The following is a 21,363-nucleotide window of genomic DNA, read 5'->3' on the forward strand; positions in this document are numbered from 1 at the left end:
AAATACAAAGAAACAATTAAAAAGGGGAAAATACAATGAAAGAAATGAAAAGGAAACAAAGACAAAGGATAAAGACTGCAGGGGATAAAGAATGAAAAACAGTGAGACTAATAGAAGCAATATCGAAAAAGGAAAATAAAGACATACCGGTAGAAAAAAATACAATAAAAGAAATAGGCCAAAACACAAAAGGACGAAGAAAAGACGAACATGATGATTTTTGTTTTGGAAAATATTCAAGAATAATTGATTCTGACTAGTTGCCCCCCCCCCCCCCCCCAGTCCCAGGCAGTTATTTTACGTCGAGAGAGATTATCCACCCGGATATCCACCTCAGATCTCATCGAAATCGTGCGAGCGATCCGTACGCGTGACGGCCATGCAAAGCGCAACCGAATTGGCGTTCCATAATATTCGGACCAGATCAAAAACAAAGTGAACATGTCTGGGAGATTAATTAATTAATGACTCATTTGAGCTGGCGATGGGAAAAGTGACGAAAAATAAAATGGTTGTAAAACATTGTCCAGATTGTGAGAAACCGGTAAGTATAATCAGCTTAATATTTCTATATATTTCAATGTAGTATTACGTAGCTATAAATCAAGACCACCACCAGTTACTGCACCACTCATTCAATGAACAAGGTTATAATCACTCTAGGCGACACCGCAATACTTACCCGTGTTAAGAAACTGAGACTCCACTCACTAGCTATATTACATGATTTTTTTTTATTTTTTAAATACAGACAAATTATACATCACTTGAAAGGTTTTTTCAAGACAAATTCAATGGTGAAGACCAAATTACAATTGGAGCACCATAACTGAAGATATGGCCTCTTAAAGGGACGCTATACGCAGAACTTTTCTGCCACCCAAGACAAAGTACCCATTGGGTGGCAGATCTACAGGTACTTGTAGATCTAAGAAACTTCCATACTTTTTTCACATGTAGGTTACTAAGTTAATTTGACTAAAATGCAACACAAGGTGATCTTGTAGATTATGGCTGTGTTACCTTCATATTTTTTAGAGCTTATTCAAACAGCTTCTATTTGTGAAAATATAGTATACAAGAAGAAAGATAACAAATTAGAATAAGACAAGAGAAATGCATGGAACGCTTTGCGTTGTTAAAAAAAATTAATCAACTCTTGGGGGTCTCATTCCTCAACAGACTTTAATCAGAAAATAAAAATGAATGTCCCACTATACTTCCCGGTATCTGTAAGATTTATATCATTCAAAAGTAGAAAATTAAGTTTTGCAGTAAATTTTTTCTTTCTTTCTGTTTGTCCATGTTCACTCTGTATTCTGTATAATTACCATGATGTCTCTTTTTGTTTGCAGATCTGAGAATGCGGGATCAGACAGCTGGAGCTGCAACAGTAGCTAGAAATGTACTCCACTGCTTAGAATTATAGAATATATTAACATTAAATATATTGGAATATATAAAGTTAAAAAGCAAGTCTCTGACATTATCTGAATTTCTACTACATTTAAAATCACATTTACAAAATAATCTCCCTCCTAGTAAAACATAATAAAACAGGGACCCATTATTGTGTACATCATGTGAATTGATGAGACAGCTTATTGATATGATGACACAAAACAACAGAATATATTGTTATTCATGTATCTATTCATTTTTAATACCAGTACCAGGCAGCAGTCAATGCATGGTCTGCGCCTGTAACACCATGAAAAAATAATGAGACTGGAATTAAACGTGCTTTAAGTCCCGCCTGTTTTTTTTCTTGAAATATTTAGTTGAAATTATCATTAATTTATCATCAACACATAATTCATGCAGAAATCAAATGCACAACTTATCACCTACAACTAATTTCAATGGGTTTAACAGTAACATACATGCATCAAGTACCACACCCACAACCACCACGCCCACTCACTCCTTTCGGTCAGCCATGGCACCAAAATCACACTCTAGGCGGCACAACATGGGCTTGCATTCGCCTCTTGCGCAGCTATGCGACACATTCTTATATATCAAAATTAGATTTTCTGATACAAATACACTTCAAAGAATTAATTTATATCTGATATTTGACTGTTCCCTGGGAAATTTTCTGTTTATACGGCTTTGAAGTAAGAAAATAGAAACACGATTTACCGAAAGTGTCCAAAAAACTCCTTTTTGTAACGAAAAACATTGCCGATATTGAACTGAAATCATCACTAACTGTAGAAGAAAGTCTGCGATTTTAATGATACATAACACATGGTTATTTGATGCCCCTAGAGGGTTTCAACAAGTAAAAGTAACTTGCAAATTAACCCGGTTCTGGAGTCATATTTTCCAAAATGGCGACTTCCATTGTGTGACGACGGAACAGTGGTGCTCCTCGAAAACGGCCTTAAAAAACAACATTTTGGCGATGCAAATGTGAGTAAATTGACTAGAAATAAGAAGTTTAGATATAATAGAAAAAGATCGTTACATTTTATGAAAAAAGGATTTGAAATGTTGATACACTGGCTCAATGAATTTTGCCCATTTTTGTGTTGGCAGAATAGGAAATGTGTAAAACGCGAACCCGTTGCGATCGCTACACTCACGCGCATTTGGGCAGCCTAGCTTAGAACTAAGCTTTCTTTCCGTAAAAATCTTTATTCTTATGATTCAATAAATGTTAATGAATATATAATTACTCTTAAATCGGTACTCACCGGTTCTTTTCTTGAATTTTCTGCCAAATTCCCACGCTTCTGGCTTCAATTCTGCGATGGATTCTGTTGCCATAGACAGCTACACATGCAACTCTATTTATAAATGGAGCGCCCCTTACGAGAGTTGTTAATGCCGCGGAAAAATTGTTAGGCATTTTGGCCTGTGGTCAAGGCGTTCTTTTTCTATTTTTTTTATAGGTATGAGATCGAAATCACAGCGACTATTCACACTGTTCCATAATGATTTCGAAAGGAGGTGCAGCACCCCCACCCACATGGGCGCAAATCCCAGGGACACTTCCCCCTAACCCAAAATAGTAGGGGCACATTATCAAATGTCCCCCAACTATTTTTGTTCTTTTATATATATGGAAAGAAATAGGCCTACATCATTTAAATCGAAGTAAAACATGTATTTTGGACGAGACGACTTCTTTTGGGGGTGATAAACCTTCCTTTTTGTTTTTTTTTTGTTAGTTTGTTTTTTTTTTTTTTTTGCCTGTTTTTCCAGCCCCTCCCCTACCTAGATTTCCACCCTTGCCTCCCACTACTCTTATATTGTTTGCGAATCTGTTTTGTAAATTAAAGGGGAATTTCACCCTGATAAAAAGATGATGAAAATATGAGAAAAATCATTTCAAAATATCGATGAAGGTGTTATTTCACAAAAATGGAGTTGATAGAATTTAGAATGCTTGATTTATTTGTGACGTCTATAACGAGCAGTTGCTCTATCCTAAATATAAAATGCCCAAATTTCCCATTTTAATGGTCCGTAACGACCCACTTTTTTCTTTTTGATAACAAGTATGAATTGATATAGGCCTACTAAAATGTACCATAAAAATCATTATCATGTATTTCTTGACATTTCATTTACTTTTTTACCATAATAATAGCTGCTTGCAAAGGCCTACGCCGTCACAAAAAAACCCGGGGGGCCGGGCACTTACATTGACGAGTGGATACCATGCGCGACCAAAAAAAAACGTAAAAAGGATGTCCTTTTCACGATAGGCACGTTACCTACGTAACGTGATAAGGGTGTCAAAAACACAAAAATAACGAAAAAAGGGTATCTATTAATTCGCTAGGAAAACCGTCGTGTTTAGGGTCTAATTTGCGGGGATGATAAAACAAAATCAAAATGTTTTATAAAGGATGTCCTTTTTGCTCCAAACTTTGTGTTTAGAGTCCGATTTGCGCGAGGTGTAGAAGGTGGGGTCGTACTAAACCAAATAAGGTAAAGCCGACGACCGAAGGACCCGTAACAATAAAACATTCCTGTACTTGTTTAGGGGTTCATTTCAGGGAATATTTGCCAAGAGTATCGTTTTGTTTCCAATACTTGTTAAGGGTAGGGTTTCACACGCCAATACTTGTTAAGGGGTGCATTTTCAGAATATGGAAATTACGTGTTTAGGGTGCTTTTCGAGACCCCATGGTCGCGCATGGTATCCACTCGTGAATGGAAGTGGCCCCCCCCCCCGGCAAAAAAAAAATCTTACCTTTGAAAAAGATTGGTGGGGGATGGATTTTCCTCGAACGCATACCAATTTTTTTTCTGCTATTTTCATAATAAACTTTAAATGAATTCAACTTTGCACTACTTAATTTTTTCAAAGACAAAATAACAAATTACATCTCGTCATCATCATCATCACCACTATCATTAGCATCACCATCATCATCACCACAACCGTCACCACAACCATCATCATCACCAAGATAATTTTCATCATCGTCATTGCCATCATCATCTTTTTTTTTTCTTTATTTTTTCCCCATCCCTCTTTTTTTTTTTTCTTCCAATATTCCTCCTTTTTTTAGAGCGGCACACCGTCATGCTCCCTCACTGATTATCCGCTCTCTATTGCTTGGTGTTGTATAAATTGGCGGATACCTGAATGAAATACTGAAGAGAAAATAAGGAAAGGGAAAAAGTAAGAAGAAAAAGAAGATGAGGAGAAGAAAAAAGAAAGCCAAACAAATGAAACAAAACAATGTCAAAATTTCGTAATAAAGTCTTCTACATGTACGTCAGTTTAATAATGATGTTTTCATTGAAATGAGAACAAAAAAAGAATTGAAACCATAGGCGGCGGAAGCGGGGGACGTTCCCCCTAAATTTGTTGTTGACCTTTTTTTTTTTTGCTTGTCAATTTATTTTCCTACTCCGTCCCCCTAAAATGTTTGGGTTGAGAGCCTTTTTTTTTGCTTGTCAAAATTTTTTAGGTTGTCCCCTCCTAAAATTTGGGGCTTCCGCCGCCAATGATTGAAACAGGACTACATTATAATATAGTGTAAAGAAATAGAGGGAAGCTCCGAGACAATAAAAAGGTTGAAAAAGAAAAAAATGTGAAAACACAAAGCTCTCACAACATGAGCATAATAACAAATAATAACAAATTAAGCGAGGACAAGTAGCTGAGGGACCCCCCCCCCCAACTCTCTCTCTCTAGTTATCTATCTATCTATCCGACTCGATTATATAAGAGAAGAATTTACTAATCAAATGATGAGCAAAAAGCACGAGCTGATATTTTTTATGAATATTCAAAACTAATAGAGAGACGCAATCGAATTATTCGATTGCGACAAAATTGATGATCTGAGAATTTATGTTTTAGGAATTCATTAAAAGCATAAAGTTGATCAGCATTAAAATATGGCAGGCGCAACGCATGAGCTAAAGCTTTATAGGCATACACCGATAAAAATTTTTAAGTATTTTTGGTAATCATGAAAAAAAATGATATTTCATGAAAGAAAGCTCAAATCCCGAGAGGAATATTCTTATGAATTGACTTTAAAAAAAACTGTGGTAAGCCCCATTTAATATTTGATTATAAGTCGAATAAAACAGTAAAAGCTGACAAACGTTCGCGTGATATTTGGCAACCTCCCCCCCCAAAAAAAAAAAATAAATAAAAAATAAAAAAAAGTTTTTAACTATAATAATGATCGAAGGTAATTTTGTCTCGCGTAGAACTGGACAAATGAAAAAAAGATTGTCACTAAAAAAATGAAGGTAATTTTGACCCACGTAAATTTGGCGAGCCCCCCCCCCAAAAAAAAAAAAAAGGAAAAAAGGTTTTAACAAGCAAAAAAAGGCTAAAAAGGAGAAAGAAGAGACAAGAATAATTATGAACGAAATATCCCCATTACAAATAATGCTGTGATCATCATATAAGGGAGGGGTCGCATAACTAGTATGAACAACGTATTTAATTCCAAAATATTTACTACAAATCTCAATAGGGGGATCGGGCAGAAATGCTCACCCCACCCCCACCCCCCCCCCCCCCCGATCCGCCACTGATTCCAATCAATAATGACATTTATCTGCAATACTGATACTTTAGAATCAAGATACTGAAGATTGATACGCTTTACATAAATTATGAACGTCTGACAAAAAGATAATCTACCGATCACCTGACCGATCAGCTGACCAGTTCGCGTATCACTTCGGAGTTGATCACTCGTCGCAGCTGTGTGGAACGCTCACCGAAAATCAACAAAAAGGGCCTGAAATGTAAGTTTAATGATAATATATTTTAATTTGAACTACTTAATTAATACTTTTAATGTCTCCCCAACAAATGAAAGTCATATCACGTAACTCCAATTTGTATTAAGGCGTACATTTACCAAAGTCTTGGGTTGGAAATCAGAACAGCATTGTCTAACCCATATTTTTTGGGTAATGTCGCCTATGAGGTCCATACATGTTAATGTTTGGACCTCATTGGTACTAGGAGTGGTTATAATATAACCTTGTTCTCAGTTATATCTCCATGTGTAGCAAAATAAGGGTGGCAATGTTTGGCTTATTTTCTCTTTTTCTTTGGGGCAAATGCTTGATTTTTTACACTGACAGTTTCCATTACACCTATATTCATACTACTTGACTCTTATTTCAATCTGATTCTTAAGTTTAAACATTTTTTCTTAATTAAAAATAGAGATAAAAAAATGAAAATTTTCTTGCCATATTACTTTCCACCAATAGAGGGCGTACACAAAAATATGCCCAAAATTCAAGTTTTTGAGCGCTCTGGTGAATACAAAAATTATTCCCAAGTTACTAATGAAAAATAAATTGCAACTGTATGGAAATTAGTAATTTTGGTCACAAAAGTGATATTTTAATGATTTTTGAAGTGTGTGCTCTGTACAACATTGGCATACCATAGTCCTACCTGTAGATTCACCACAGGCAGGGTGTAGCAGTGAACAAGTGGCCCAGGGTTCATTACCATCTAACCCAGGGAGCCCAGGGGCCTGTTGCATGACGAGATGAGCGATACGTAGGAACGTCCTAGGACCATTCTTCCGAGATAGGAAGATTGGCGACAAATCAGCGTAAACCGTTTCACGAAGGCAATTTTGCAATCCAAGTCCGCGACATCTTTTGATATCGATAGTATCGGAAAAATATTTAGTCTTCATCGTCACCTGAACCTTTTATTTCGGAATGACGACTTTTCATAAAATCATTTATTTCAATAAAAGGAGATCAAATGATGTTTTATTTATTACTGATTGTAGAATTGATGTATGGAGCTTACTTTATGAGGTAAAAAGAGAAGAAACTTTAAAGATTCACAAACATAAATGAATAAAATTGAAATTTTCATTGTTTCCCTTACTTAGAATACGGTATCCTTTTAGAGACACCTTTCATTGATATTTCAACGAAAGAGACCCTTGTCCAATATAAAAATTGATTTAACTAAGTAATTTCCACATTTTGTTAGTTCAATTCTGTATTTTTATAGAATGCTTATATATAATGATAATTTTGTAAATTATGCGTTAAATGTTATTTGTTGAGGTAAAAATATGGTTTGAAAGGGGTAAACAAAATCAACAGTGTCTGATTTTGTTAGACTAAAAAGGAAAATATGAGAGGTTGCGTGTGAAACTTCTAATTTATTTATTTTATTTGCCAGATTTAACGCAAGAAATACTAATTTGAGAGTTTAGAGTATAAACATACCCCAGTTGCATGATGAGTAAACGATGACAAGAAAAATATGAACATTGCTGCAAACATGGCCAAGTGAATAAAGTAGTGCTTTGCAATAATAATTAAAACACATAAAAAGTTGTGCAATCCGCAATGGAAAAATACTATCAGAAATCATGCTAAAAATTACAACGATCATATAAACGTGATCACTTAATTTATGGAAGTTTATATAAGAATATAAGGTTTAAGAATATAGAAAATATATATGTTCAACATTTCAACGGTAAGGAGTAGAGACTACCGTGATTTCTTTAACATGACATAGGAGCCGAAAGGGGCCTATCCTACCATTTAAAATGCGCCTCTTCGTACTTTCCATAATCTTTTCTTTGATGAACTTATCTTCATTTGTAATGATTGTGATGGATTCGTATATAAGCTAGGCCTAGTCTGTATCTTAAATTCAATTAGCTATTTTGTTACTGCAGGAGTTTGTTTTGTTTCACTGCTTCACATCTCAAGTTATCCCAAATCCAAGAATTGGTTTTCATTGATTAAAATTAATCTCATAAAAAATAATGAAAATGAAATAAAAATATAAAATGATTTAGCATGTTTAACCTCTTAGTTTTTTTATCGAGTGTTTGTTTGCTGAGCGTTATATAAACACGTTTTTTCCTTACATAATTTCTTTTAAAGAAATTCGTTTTCATGTTGTTTAATTATCAATAATGAGAAAGCATGATGGGTCAGAGAGATAGTGCCGCCCATTTCGATAAATCAAGTTTATTTTGTTTTAAATAGAAAATTGGTGGGATTGGGCGGAGGGAGAATCATGAAAGAAAACATATTTTTAAAAAAATATTTGGGCCTTCATCTACCCCGAAAAGTTAAAATGACATCCGTTTTTGGTCGTCTTGTCGACCTGAAATTGATGACAACTAGCCCCAAATAAAAAAATAACTTGGCACCATCCTAGATAAAATGCATCATCAACCCCCTAAAAATATGTTTAAAGGTGATATGTCAGTGTGGCTTGCCGTAAACGCATTTTCTCTCAGTGCCGACGTTGGCGGGCGGTGTGCAAAGAAGATCATGCCTACGTAGGACATGTCTGGAGGTGTCTTTCCAAGGACCATTCTTCGTATCGCCCAAATCGGCTTTGTGAAACAGTTGAGCGATATCTCGTTCTTATGTAAATGGTTCTACGAAAGACCATTTCATGCAACAGGCCCCAGGGCTTACCGTGTATTATTTTGACCATACTCACGGACTAGCGTGATTTATGGTCTAAATATTTCTCCAAGTGAATTGTGAAAACAGAAATTATGCAATGACTTAGGCCTACCACGATTGTGGATGAAGGTCTAACTAGCCTGGGGCGTTTTGGGGACTGAAAGTCATTACTGTACGTATACTCCCACTAACGCCCGGTACTCCCCCTATATTTCCCCACATACGGGTAGGGTACAAAACCAGAAACTTTCGCCCCCGAGAATTCTACTTTCCCTCTAAAAGATCTAGCCCTAAAACATGTATGATGGGGGGACCTAAAGCTACGCACTTTGTTTACAAGCGATGTAAAATATGCCAATTTTTATATTTGAACAAATCATCTTTTACTAATTTGTGGCAAATATTCTAAAGATCCTTAACCAAAAAGAAAATATCACAAAACTCACTAATACGAAAATCCCGTCGTGTTTTCCGAACACCTCTTGAATTCGCCGCCCGATGTAGAAGGGGTCCTAAAGCTACGCACTCGATTTATCATGCAAAAAAATAATATTTCCTGTGCCTCAATTTTTTAAATTTGCTCAAATTAGAGATTTACTGCAGCCCATGTAGAAAAAATTGAAAAGGAATCGTTCGTCACACTGCAGTCACAGTTCCACACACAGAGTGCGCATTTGCCATTAAAAACTGCATGCGCGATGAGTGGTGCGTAGCTTTAGGACCCGCGTAGCTTTAGGACCCCCGACCATACATGGGGTCCAACTTCATTTCCAACATTTCTGCGATATTGATTTCATTTTTAAAGAAGAATCCATTAAAAAACAGATTTGTTTTGAAAAGATGGGAAGAGCTTACGGCCGTGTTTATGTCGCCATCTTGATTTCTTTGTCTTCCGCTTGGTGACAGCACCTAAATCGCGGGATTTATGTGCGCCCTCTGTTGGTGGAAAGTAATATGTCAAGAAAATTTTCATTTTTCAATCTCTATTTTCAATTAAGAACAAATAATTTAAAGAATTAAATTTACCTAAGAGCCACGTAATATGATGAATAGCGGTAATGAAAACTGACAGTGTAAGAAAATCAAGCATTTGTCCCATAGAAAAAGAGGAAATAAGCCCAACATTGCCACCCTTATTTTGCCGCACATGGAGATATAACTGAGAACAAGGTCATAGCATAACCTTGTTCATCGAATGAGTGAGTGATACTAACCTTGTTCATAGAATGAGTGCTCTTGATCCTGCCCAATGCCACGACCTGTATCATTAGCCGTCGCCCTCGGCGCGTCTCAGCCTCAGACTTAACCCAGGAAGCTCCAGTCACAGGCCAGAGCCCAGGACTCGTCCGTGTAGGCAGCGGGTACTCTCCAAAATGGGGTAGAATGGGGTCGCAATTAGCACCCCAAATAAAATTGGGGAAAAAATAAATTATGCACTTTATTATATGGATGAACATGATGAAGGTCTATCATGGCACAGAATCCTGACATAATGGCACAAACTAGACCCTCAAAAAAGAGGAAAAGTTCTGTCTGTATTGTTCATTTTCCTTCTTTCAAAATTGAAAACAAAATGGCCGATTGATACCGAGACGAACGCCACATGGAGGTTTAATTTTTCCTCTTTTTTGAGGGTCCAGTTTGTGCCTCAATGTCAGGATTCTGTGTCACAATAGACCTTCATCCATATAATCGAGGTTATTGCATACCGGTAATTTACTTTTTCCCCTTTTCTTTGGAGTGCTATTGCAACCCTATTCTACCCCATTTTTTAGAGTAGCCATGTCTGCCTAGCTGGTATTACACAGACGAGGCTCCGGCTAGCCTTAAGGACTTTGTGATGATATAATAATATTTTGACATATACTTCTTCATCATGAAGCCTTGAACCCCCTGCCATAGGCATATAAGAGACTCTTGTAAACACAGATGGATTTCCCTAGGAAAATCCATCTTTGAAGATAGAAATCATGTAAATTTGTTTGATTTAAGTTATCTATACACCTTCATATGCCTAATTAATGCGTATGAAGGAGCAAAAAATCAGTTACGGTAATGAAAAGGTGAAAAATTAGAGGTTTTTTACCAGACCAATCTCGTGTAGATCCCACAATTCATTTGTATACACTGTATACTCTAACCTTGAACTGCTTTGTTATGACGTACATGTACACAGACTTCGCCAGAAAAAATTCACCCATGTCGGCGACTTGTGCTGCCACTCCCGGGGGGTGGGTGCGGGAGGGGGATTCACCCCTCCCGCGCGGAAGCGACAGCCTTTTCATCAAATAGAGACGCTGAGGAAGCCCCATTGTGGCATATTTTTGAGCCCACACAAATGCACATAAATGCTAGGCCTGGGAGTAAACATCGATTGATCGAATGGTTCGATTGGCATGCCGCCAATCACCAATCGATTAGCAAAATTTACACAAATCGAATGTTCGGCAGATCCCGATGATTATGACATTGGGAGAACTTGAATACCCAAGTAATAATAACAAAATGACAAGAAAACAATGATGACACTTCATACAGGTTTAAAAATTATGTTACCGAGATAATTTTTCAAAAATAATGATTGTATTACATTCACAGTTACACACCAACATGAAAGCGCTCCGAATTTTTTTTAATCCCACCCAACCTTGCCCTCGATACACAAAATGAGTTCATTGTCTGCGTGCACAAAACAATAAGAAAACACACAACCAAGCTCACTTGAGCTGATTGGACCTTCGGATAGCCAATGAAACTTTTGGGGAAACAAAGAAGAAGGCAGTGGTTCCCTTATCAGGAGAGGTCATGACTTCAGAAATAAATTGACCCCTCACTCATCTGTGTGTGTGTGAGGGAGAGAGAAAGATAAGGGTGGGAGCCGGAGAATTCCTTTCATGTTTCAAAACAATAATGCAACCTTTTTTCTATCCCCCTCACACAATGAAAACTACATTCCAACATGCGCCCGTCTTCACCGGTACTTTCTCGACTAGTCTCCAAAAATAGACCCAGTTATACATGTAGGTTCAAATGATAAAAAATCGTAATTTTAAAAGGTATTTCAAATTAAATATTTTGCAAAATATTTTTTTGAAATACATGTGTAGAATCGTGGGCAGTGCCACAAGTGGGGGTGGGGACATGGTGTGGGCAAGGGATGAAATTGTTCAAGAAATGCTCCACCTGGGGTCAGTCTCAAAGAATAGTTCATGAATGAGTTGTTTACATCTTTGGGCTTTGGACTTTGGACTCGGCTGATCTGGGCTGATTCATTCATATGCAGGGGTGTGGCACTTGGAGGGATGCATGCATAATACCAGAGTACCAGCATGGATTTAGGAAGGATTTTCATTGGAACAATAAACTGAAAGTTTTAATCTCATTTCATGTAGTTTCTTTTGATATAAATATCATGGAGAAGGGGAAAAAGGTCCTACTTTCATTTATTCTAAACTTTGACTTTGATGGAGATTTCACCATAAAGCAGGTCAATTATTTGTGACTTAAAAGACCTGATTCCCGACAAACAATCGAATCATTCGATTATTTTTCAGGAAATAATTGAATGGTAAAAATGACAATCGTCCCAGGCCTAACATCCATGCACCATAGCGGTCACGCACAGTTCTCAAACTCCTTTGCTATTCGTTCATTGTGTGCAGAGAGGGCGGGATAAAATGACAAACACAGTACAACTCCTTTGCTATTCGTTCATTGTGTGTATAGAGGGCGGGATAAATGACAAACACAGTACAAGTACATGTTCCTTGTATATACAATGCATTTATTCCAAGTTCCACTCCCATCATATCAGTAAGCGCAGCTACCGGTAGGTCATGGAGCATAGCAGGTGTGATGTGCGGGGCAGATGGGGAATAGCAGCCGCGAGCTAGCTGGGCGCCTTGCCACTTTCCTAGCCGTAGTAGGCCTGTAAGTGGTCTTAAGTTGGTGGGACTTCGGCGCAACCCGATAAATGAAGTTGATATCACTAAGATGAGTTCATGGAGTGTATTATTTTTTTCTGAATATTTCCATTTAATTTTTCCACGCATGTCGCTGAAATTTTACGCATGGTTCCACTTGGTCTCCATTTCCGCACGCATGGTGTTTGAACCATGCGTATTATACACTGGCGAGAACGCTGCGGATGTACATAGCTTCAATAAGCGATGTTACAAAATGCCATTTTGAAGAAAGATTTACAGATAAAAATTATTATTTAACAAATAATAAAATTTAACACTTGGTTGTAAATAATCTTTATTGTAATAATGATTATTTATAATATTTATAATCAGGTTATAAATTTTATTATTTGTGAATACAAAAATTATTCCCAAGTTACTAATGAAAAATAGATTGCAACTGTATGGAAATTAGTATTTTTGGTCACAAAGGTGTTATTTAATAATTTTTTATAGTGTGTGTTGTGTACTGCATTGGCATACCATATTCCTACCTGTACATGTAGATTTCCCACCTAGGCAGGATGGTTGCAGTGAGCAAGTTGGCCATAGCACAGTTAGAAAGATATTCATTTAAAAAATATGACTCAAGTGGAAAAATAATGAATTTGAGGCATTAAGACTTCCCTATGCCCCCTCCAGGAACAAGCATCCACTAATTATGAAAAAATCTATGACGAATTCCCTACGTTTGTTATTTATAATCGTGTGAAATTGATGTAAGTGGTAAAGTCGTTGTAGCTTGTCCAGTACTGTGTGCGCCTCATCGGAGTGGAGGATGGGCACACATTATGTGCGGGAATGACTGATTTAATCCAATGACCGCGGTAATACTATATCTGTAAAGCGCTTAGACACGTCGTTTCGATGTATTAAGCGCTGTAAAAAGCGGATTATTATTATTGGATAGTCTGGCTACCTGTAGGCTGTAACTTGGGTATCTGAAACTTCTTTGTTACTTAAACTTTTCTCATCATAATTATCAATATTATTATTATTACTCACATTTTGTGATAATTTTTTTGTCAGGTTCCAGTAGCATGTAAAGAATGTAGATGTGGCCATTCATTCTTCACTAAGAAGCTTCTACAATCACACCCTGGAGGTGGTGATGTAGCATCAGTAGCAGGGGAAACGGGAGGTAAGACATGTCATATTCATCATCCTGACATCACACAAGTGCACACTGAACTGATCAGTTAGTTTAAAGAATTGACTTGAAGTCAGGGTCCACTTCCCCTTTGAAGACTAATTTCATGGCCCCCTAACATGGCAAATCCAAAATAATTGAGGGGTGCATATTTTGTTTCAAAGACTATCTGGCATGGTGCTACATAACTTTTTAGATTCACTTGCCCTGTCGGCCAAGTAAATTTTTAAATAGGTTGAATATACTTGCCCGAAAAAAATCCTTGAAAAAAAGTTTTACCTCTTCAAAAAAATATATTACGGTTTAAGAAACAATTGACCTGTTTTTCTCTCTTTTGACATGAACTGATGAACCTTGTTCTTGCTTTCTTTTTACAAAGTAATTTTATCTTGCCCGCCATGACCAAATTTAGGGTTGGTATATCATATCGACCCTAATTTTGGTGATTCTACTTTGAGAATTTGCTTGCCCAATTTGGGCAAGTAGTTTTGGTCTGCACTTGCCCGACTTTAACTTTTACTTGCCCCGGGCAATCGGGCAAGTGCTTATGTAGCACCCTGCTATCCGGTAACCTATCAGAATTATTGTATTAAGTTTGCAATTGATTGCACACTTTTGTGCTACGAGCCCAGAGAGCTCCAATGTGAAGTAGCAGAGTTTCATGCCTTCTGGGCAGGCCACAATACAAAACAACACCACTGAGATATTATAAGAAAACATGTAACCTACCATGGCATTATTTTTATTGCTTCATTTGGCCATCATTTTGCTGGAAAATGTATTTTCTATATTCAGTTCAGTGTTGGGATTTAGATGTGAATCGCGTGTCCTTTCCACAATATTTTTTCTGTACTGCTAACAGTCAGATTGCCCATTTTGAAGACTTTGAAATCAGGATACAACTAATGGACTTCTGTTATTTTTGTCCTCACCTCAATTATGAACTAACAAAACAGAAACCTGTAAAGTAAGTCCATGCTTATACTCGGATTGAACCCACCAAATTTGCCTGCCGGATGTTGTGTCCTTTTCCAAGAAATGATGATACACTTTCCTACCTGTGCTTATTTGTGTTGTCGATCTTCAGTGTGCTGGCTTTTCAATGTAGATTTCATTATTTCACAAAGTCTATGTAAACGTACTTGCTTGAGGTCTACGATGATCTGGAAGAACTAACCTTGATTGCTAGACTCTCTCATTCAACCGCTCAGTTTGAATAGTAATTCTCATTACCGGTATCTATTTTCATATTTTCTTTGGCAGAAGAAGATAGCAACGGAGTGAAAAGAAGGCGTACAGAGAGAGTAAGAAGAGAGAGACCAGACTATTATAGTGCCAGTGAATTTGAAAATCATCTCAGAAGGGTAAGTGATGTCATTCTAATTTAAACCTATTCTACAAATTTAAGTGATAATAATTTTCAGAACATTCCATGCTTCAGGAAGGGTTTCAATCAGAAATAAAACAATTCAGGTATTTTTTCTTTTGATTGAGTACCCGACCAAGCTGAATTTTCATGTAAAATTATAAAGTTTATCCGTAAATTCATAACCGTCTTAGGGCATGCACTTTTGTAGTCTAGTAATGTGTTGGAAATGTAATCTTCACTTTTAGGAGACTCACCAGAACTTGATATACGGTAAGATTTAGGAATCTTGCCAGCCAGTGCATGTATTCTTATGCATTCTTTCATGCATGTTGACATTTTCTTGTATTAAAATAGTGATTCTTTAATGTTTCTTTACCATATGCTCCCTTTATCACAGATATCAACTTCAAAATCGGGAGAAAAGGGGGACGACAAATCATCAAAGAAGAAGAAACATAGAAGAGGTCGACCGAAAGGATCACAAAATAAGTCGGTTGGTAAGTAGAGTGCAAGTTGCCTAATTAAGTGCCATGCATTTAAGTCAGATTAGCTGAAGGAGAGAGGTCCTGGGGAGTGTTTCATCAACATTTTTGTCCGACAAGTTGTCAGATCTGACATCTTTCTCTGACTCTGATTGGCTGTGAGGCACTGTTACTATGGTAACTGTCGGATAAAATGGGACTTGTCGGATAAAACGTCCGACAAGTCCTTTCATGAAACGCTCCCCCGATTTCCTCCCCATAGACTTGCATGTATTAGTTCTCAGAATAAGCCGACTTATATCAATACCTCCCAATCAGTACGATTTATCATATTAGCCATGAAGGGTAGGAACGTTAAGCAAGTCTTTTATGAATTTAATTTTATTGTCATTTGGGTAACGTGAATAGAGAATATATACCCTATCTTCTTTCATTTTCATATTCAGATAATCAAATGTAGGAAGGAGAACACTACTCTATCCCTTTCCATCCCTTGCTATGATATCATTTTACACAGCACAGCATCCCCTCCTGCACAAGCTCATTCCCTCCAATTATCTGTTCCCTGACTCTCTGAAAAAATCTCACGTTTTCTCTCAAATGTCTCTTGAATTCCCAGGGCCCCGTGACTTGTACATGTAGCTTAGTGATAGATAGTGGAGCTGGTTTTTCTGATTGATCACACACAATAATCAGTTCAGTCAATCGTAGAATTCAGCCCCACAATCAATCAATAAGCTTTATGTTATTAGGCCCAGGTGGGTGTTTCATAAAGCTGTTCGTAAGTTAAGAGCGACTTTAAGAACGACTGGTGATGCTTTCTTGTGGTAAATGACATACAACCAAAATGTTCATTGGCGATGGTTTACGCGTAAGAAAGGATCACCAGTCGTTCTTAAAGTCGCTCTTAACTTAAGAACAGCTTTATGAAACACCCACCAGGTCCCCTTCTTACAAAGAGTCATAATTGATCATGGCCCCGTCTTACAAAGAGTTGTGATTGATTCAATCAATCGCAACTATGGAAAGCCAGCAAAGTCAACATATAAAATGCATGTTTGTTCCAAAATTTTTTTAGATATGTATGTATATCCATAAATTTATTGATTTTTGACAATTTGGTGTGTTTTCCATTGTGTTCAAAGGATATTTTTCAAATTTTCTGTAAAAAAAAATTATGACACTGATGGATTTCTATAGAGTTACGATTGATTGGATCACTCTTAAATCTTTGTAAGAAGGGGCTCCGATCAATCTCATCTATATGGAAATCCATTATTGTCATAATTTTTTCTTCAGGAAATTTTCACAATGTCCTTTGAAAACAAAGAGAAGCATTCTGAATTGTCAAGAAAATAGAGAATGTATGAATATACATTATATCTTGCAAGTATTTGAATAAACATGTATTTTAGATGTTGACGTTGCTGGCCTTCCACAGTTGTGATCGATTGGATCAGTTGCAACTCTATGTAAGACGGGGCCCAGGTCAGGCCTGGGACCTTGATATCAATCACCCGCACATACAAATCAGTCAGTAGTCACAAAGCTCTCAGCGCACTCTTTTTGTGGTGTATTAGCACTGTACTCTGCTTCAAACAAAAGCACTCCCCACATATTAAAGGATTATATACCCTGGAATTTTAATCAGCATCACATATATTCAAAATTAGGAGGACGATTGTGAGTATGATCATATTTTTATGCTGAAAACCATTTTCACACCATTCTAAATTTCTATCTTTGTTTTGCTGCTGATTCTTTGCGATTCAACTGTCTAACTTGATACACAAGCAACTTCAAACCAGACATCATTACATATATTCATATAAATCACATTTTTCTTTAACTTATCAGTATTCATAGTTTTCCAAAGTAAAAAGTTGCCTAAGACTAACTTGGGTGTGAATTTATGACATTATTTTATTATCTTTATGTTCTCTTTTGGTTATCGTTGGATATGGTTGGAAGTGATTAGTTTTTAAAGTACTTCTTTGAATGCATCAGCTAATGGGAAATCCATCAGCCCATTTCATTGAAATGGGGAACATATGGGTAGATCTCATTTAAAAATCTTGATCTTTGCTGCAGAAAGGTATATTTTTCCACCTAAAAATAAAAGCTTCCCTTTTATTCTCAATTGATTACTTGTATGTATACTTGTAAAAATCATAAATATGGTTAAGAATGTTAAAAATGATGAGGGGAGTGGTGTTATAATTGGAAAGGTGAAATGAAAATACTAGATATTTGGACTACACAAAGAAAACCATACTGTATCAAGCAATTTGTTAATATTCTTTTTCCAGTCATCTATAAAATTCTGGATCCATCTTAATTTTCTATCATTTTGCATATTTTTTTCTTTGTTTCAGAGGAGATTGAGGAAGAACGAGAGCGCGATTTATATTCCAACTTACCCACTGATAAGGCCTTTGTGTATGCTGTGGTGCTAGCTGAAATCAATGAAAAGATACAGATGCAAAGCCAAGGGTGGAAACCCAAAACTGATCGACATCATAAGAAGAAATCAAAGAAACCCTGATCCGAAGCATTGTGAGAACGCAACGGATGAAAAACGTTCCTATTAATGTGTGCCATTCAGAAGCAGGATAATTTGTATCATTGTAAGCTGGATGTGAAGACGTGCATTTCTTCCTCTGTGTAAAGGGGACTGCAGAGACGTTTGAGCCTGTACACCTTCAAGTGAACTCAACGCATTTGACTTAACTGGACAGATGATACACTCTATGTATGTGATGTTATCACTGCTCATGATGGATAGTGCTTTCAATCACCAATGGTGATTATTAACATGTCATGTGCGCATTATCACTACCTATGACATTCAACGCTCCTCATCAATAGAGTCCTGAGCCCAGATGCTCCTCAATGTATATTTTCCATGGTTTTCACATATACATGTATGTTATGTCACAATTCAAATAATAACTTGCTCTGCATTTTCAGGCATTACATGCATTTAAAGGGATAGCACGGGCTGAAAATTTTTATATCTAAATAAATGGAGTAAAATTCACAGAGCAAAATGCTGAAAATTTCATCAAAATCGGATAACAAATAACAAAGTTATTAAATTTTAAAGTTTATCAATATTTTGTGAAAATAGCCATATGCACATAGTCATGAATATTCATTAGGTGGGCTGATGATGTCACATCCCCACTTTCCTTTTTCTTATGTTATTACATGAAATCATAAATGTTTCATTCATGTGTAAATGATGTGTCTCCATTATGAAGAAATAAGTTTCGGCAATGAATAAATAATGCACTTAACCAATTGTTAATCCATTCGTTTTAGTTCTTGGTAGAACATTTTTGAATAAACTTTATTTCATATAATAAAATACAAAAGAACAAGTGGGGGTATGACATCATCAGCCCACCTAATGAATATAAGACATGCCTAGAACTGTTTCACCGGAATAATGCAAATCTTTATAACTTTGTTATTTGCTATCCGATTTTGATCAAATTTTCAGCATTTTGCTTTGTGAATTTTACTCTATTTATTGAGATATAAATACCTCCAGCCTGGACCATCTCTTTAAAAGCTCTGCCCAGTTTAAGTGATCAGTAACACAATTCAGACGTTATTGCCACTTGTTATCCATAGCACAAACATGTTCATGTGTGATAGTTGATCACAAGTGCCAATCAATGACCAGTGTTGATAAAGTAGCATTTAGTCGTGAAGGGACAGTGATTTTCCGTTTTAGTTCTTTGCACTTCTGTTAAAATTTGTTGCACCTTTGCAAAATGAAATTTATATTTTTGCTGTGTTGCCTACATTTTCTGTGACAAAACAGAATTTCCATTCCAGATCAAGTTTGAAAGGGAAGTACAAGTTTTTATGAATGGAAAAAGCCATTTCTTTAAATGGAAAATCACTAGTTGTGCAGTCTATTACCATTGCTGGTTGATAGTACTATCCATTGCGAGTGGTGATAATGGCTGAAAGGGAGATTTTGTCATTATTCCTGTTGGATACAGGAGCCTAGCTATTCTTTTAAAGGGAAACCAAAACCCAAGAAGAGAAGCAATCTTATTGGAAAGAGTAAAATGAGAGGAACAATTTAAATAAAGTTCCATCAAAATCGGTTATGAAATAAGCAAGTTATGGACGATTAAAACGTCTTGTTGTACTTACTATGTGGATCCTCAAATTGGCAAACGTGCTTCAAAATGGCTGATTTTGTGGACAACTCTCTATTTGTTTTGTACACATATTTTCAGATTTTCCCCTTTATATTACATATTTCACATTATCTCCTGACCTTGGCATATATGGTGTGGATTATATTTTCCCATGACATATGTTGTGCTCAGAAAAAGGCAAGATGCAGTTTGAAAGATAATGAGGAAAATCTGAAAATTTGTGTACAAAACAAATGGAGAGTTGTCCACAAAATCAGCCATTTTGAAGCACGTTTGCCAATTTGAGGATGCCCATAGAAAGTAAAACATGAGTTTTCAAACTCCCATAACTTGCTTATTTCATAACCGATTTTGATGAAACTTTTTTTAAATTGTTCCTCTCATTTTACTCTTTCCAATAAGATTACTTCTCTTCTTGGGTTTTGGTTTCCTTTAATATGCCTACAGGAATTAAATAATTCAATAGTTAAAGGTGGTATGGTTATATATTATAAGAGTAAATATGAAGTTGCAATATTGTAGATACCAGGGCTTCTTTCTGCTCAAAGTAATCCCTATACCATTTCTTACTTACACAATGTGGAGTATGAAAAGCCTGATCTCAGCATGAACACCAGAGAGGGGATGTAAAGAGTTTGATATAGAAAGCTATGCTATCGTTTAGAATTTATGACAAAATGGACATTGTAAGTAATATCCTAACTTTTATGCAGTCTAATCATCTTTTCATGTTGCTGCAATCAAGCTAGTGTGAATGTGAAATGGAAAAAGTACAGTCAATGGGAGAAGTTTGATATAGCAGGCAAGGTTCAACAGCCCTCAGGCGCCTGCTTCCAACCTCTCACTGGTTGAAAAAGATCTCATAATTTGCTTTCACACTACCAAAGTGCCCATGACCTTGGAAAAATCCCTGAGAAGGTTCTCATACTTTTGACAAGTAGCTACTATTTACTATTGCTGGTATCTCCTGGGAATATAACATTAGGGTAGATCATGGCAAATTTCCTGATTAAATGATTCCTGGCATTCTCAAACATATAGGTGGTCTGACTACGCCTTGTAAGGGTGTTGAATACAAAAATAACATTGTAGTGAAATTCTAATGTAAAAGTAATTTTGATGTCAAATAAACCTTTTATGACATTTTGAAGTTGGCATTATTTCAAGAAAAATTGTAAGGCATAAGAAAATGTACCAGGAAGAAAACTAAGCATGATGATTACTTGGAGCTACAACCTGTAAGGACATTCTTGTTTTAATGTGATGATTAGTGTGACCATCCAGCGCAAACCCACAATAA

The 21,363-nt window shown here is 36.5% G+C and overlaps 1 protein-coding gene across 2 annotated transcripts; it reads left to right on the forward strand.

Annotated features, from left to right (window-relative positions):
- The first annotated feature begins 363 nt into the window (after positions 1-363).
- Positions 364-18,934, forward strand: LOC121408342 (UPF0547 protein C16orf87 homolog). Of its 2 annotated transcripts, none has more exons than XM_041599777.1 (5): positions 364-544; positions 13,911-14,022; positions 15,295-15,395; positions 15,798-15,897; positions 18,258-18,934. In XM_041599777.1, exons 1-5 carry the CDS (start codon positions 485-487, stop codon positions 18,425-18,427), a joined length of 543 nt encoding a protein of 180 aa, XP_041455711.1. In that variant the 5' UTR covers positions 364-484; the 3' UTR covers positions 18,428-18,934. The 2 variants fall into 2 exon arrangements, with proteins under 2 accessions (XP_041455711.1, XP_041455710.1); XM_041599776.1 differs by having other exon boundaries at positions 365-544; positions 15,292-15,395; positions 18,258-18,933.
- The last annotated feature ends 2,429 nt before the right edge of the window (positions 18,935-21,363 follow it).

Source organism: Lytechinus variegatus, chromosome 2, assembly GCF_018143015.1.
Source record: "Lytechinus variegatus isolate NC3 chromosome 2, Lvar_3.0, whole genome shotgun sequence".
Taxonomy (NCBI): Eukaryota; Metazoa; Echinodermata; class Echinoidea; order Temnopleuroida; family Toxopneustidae; genus Lytechinus; species Lytechinus variegatus.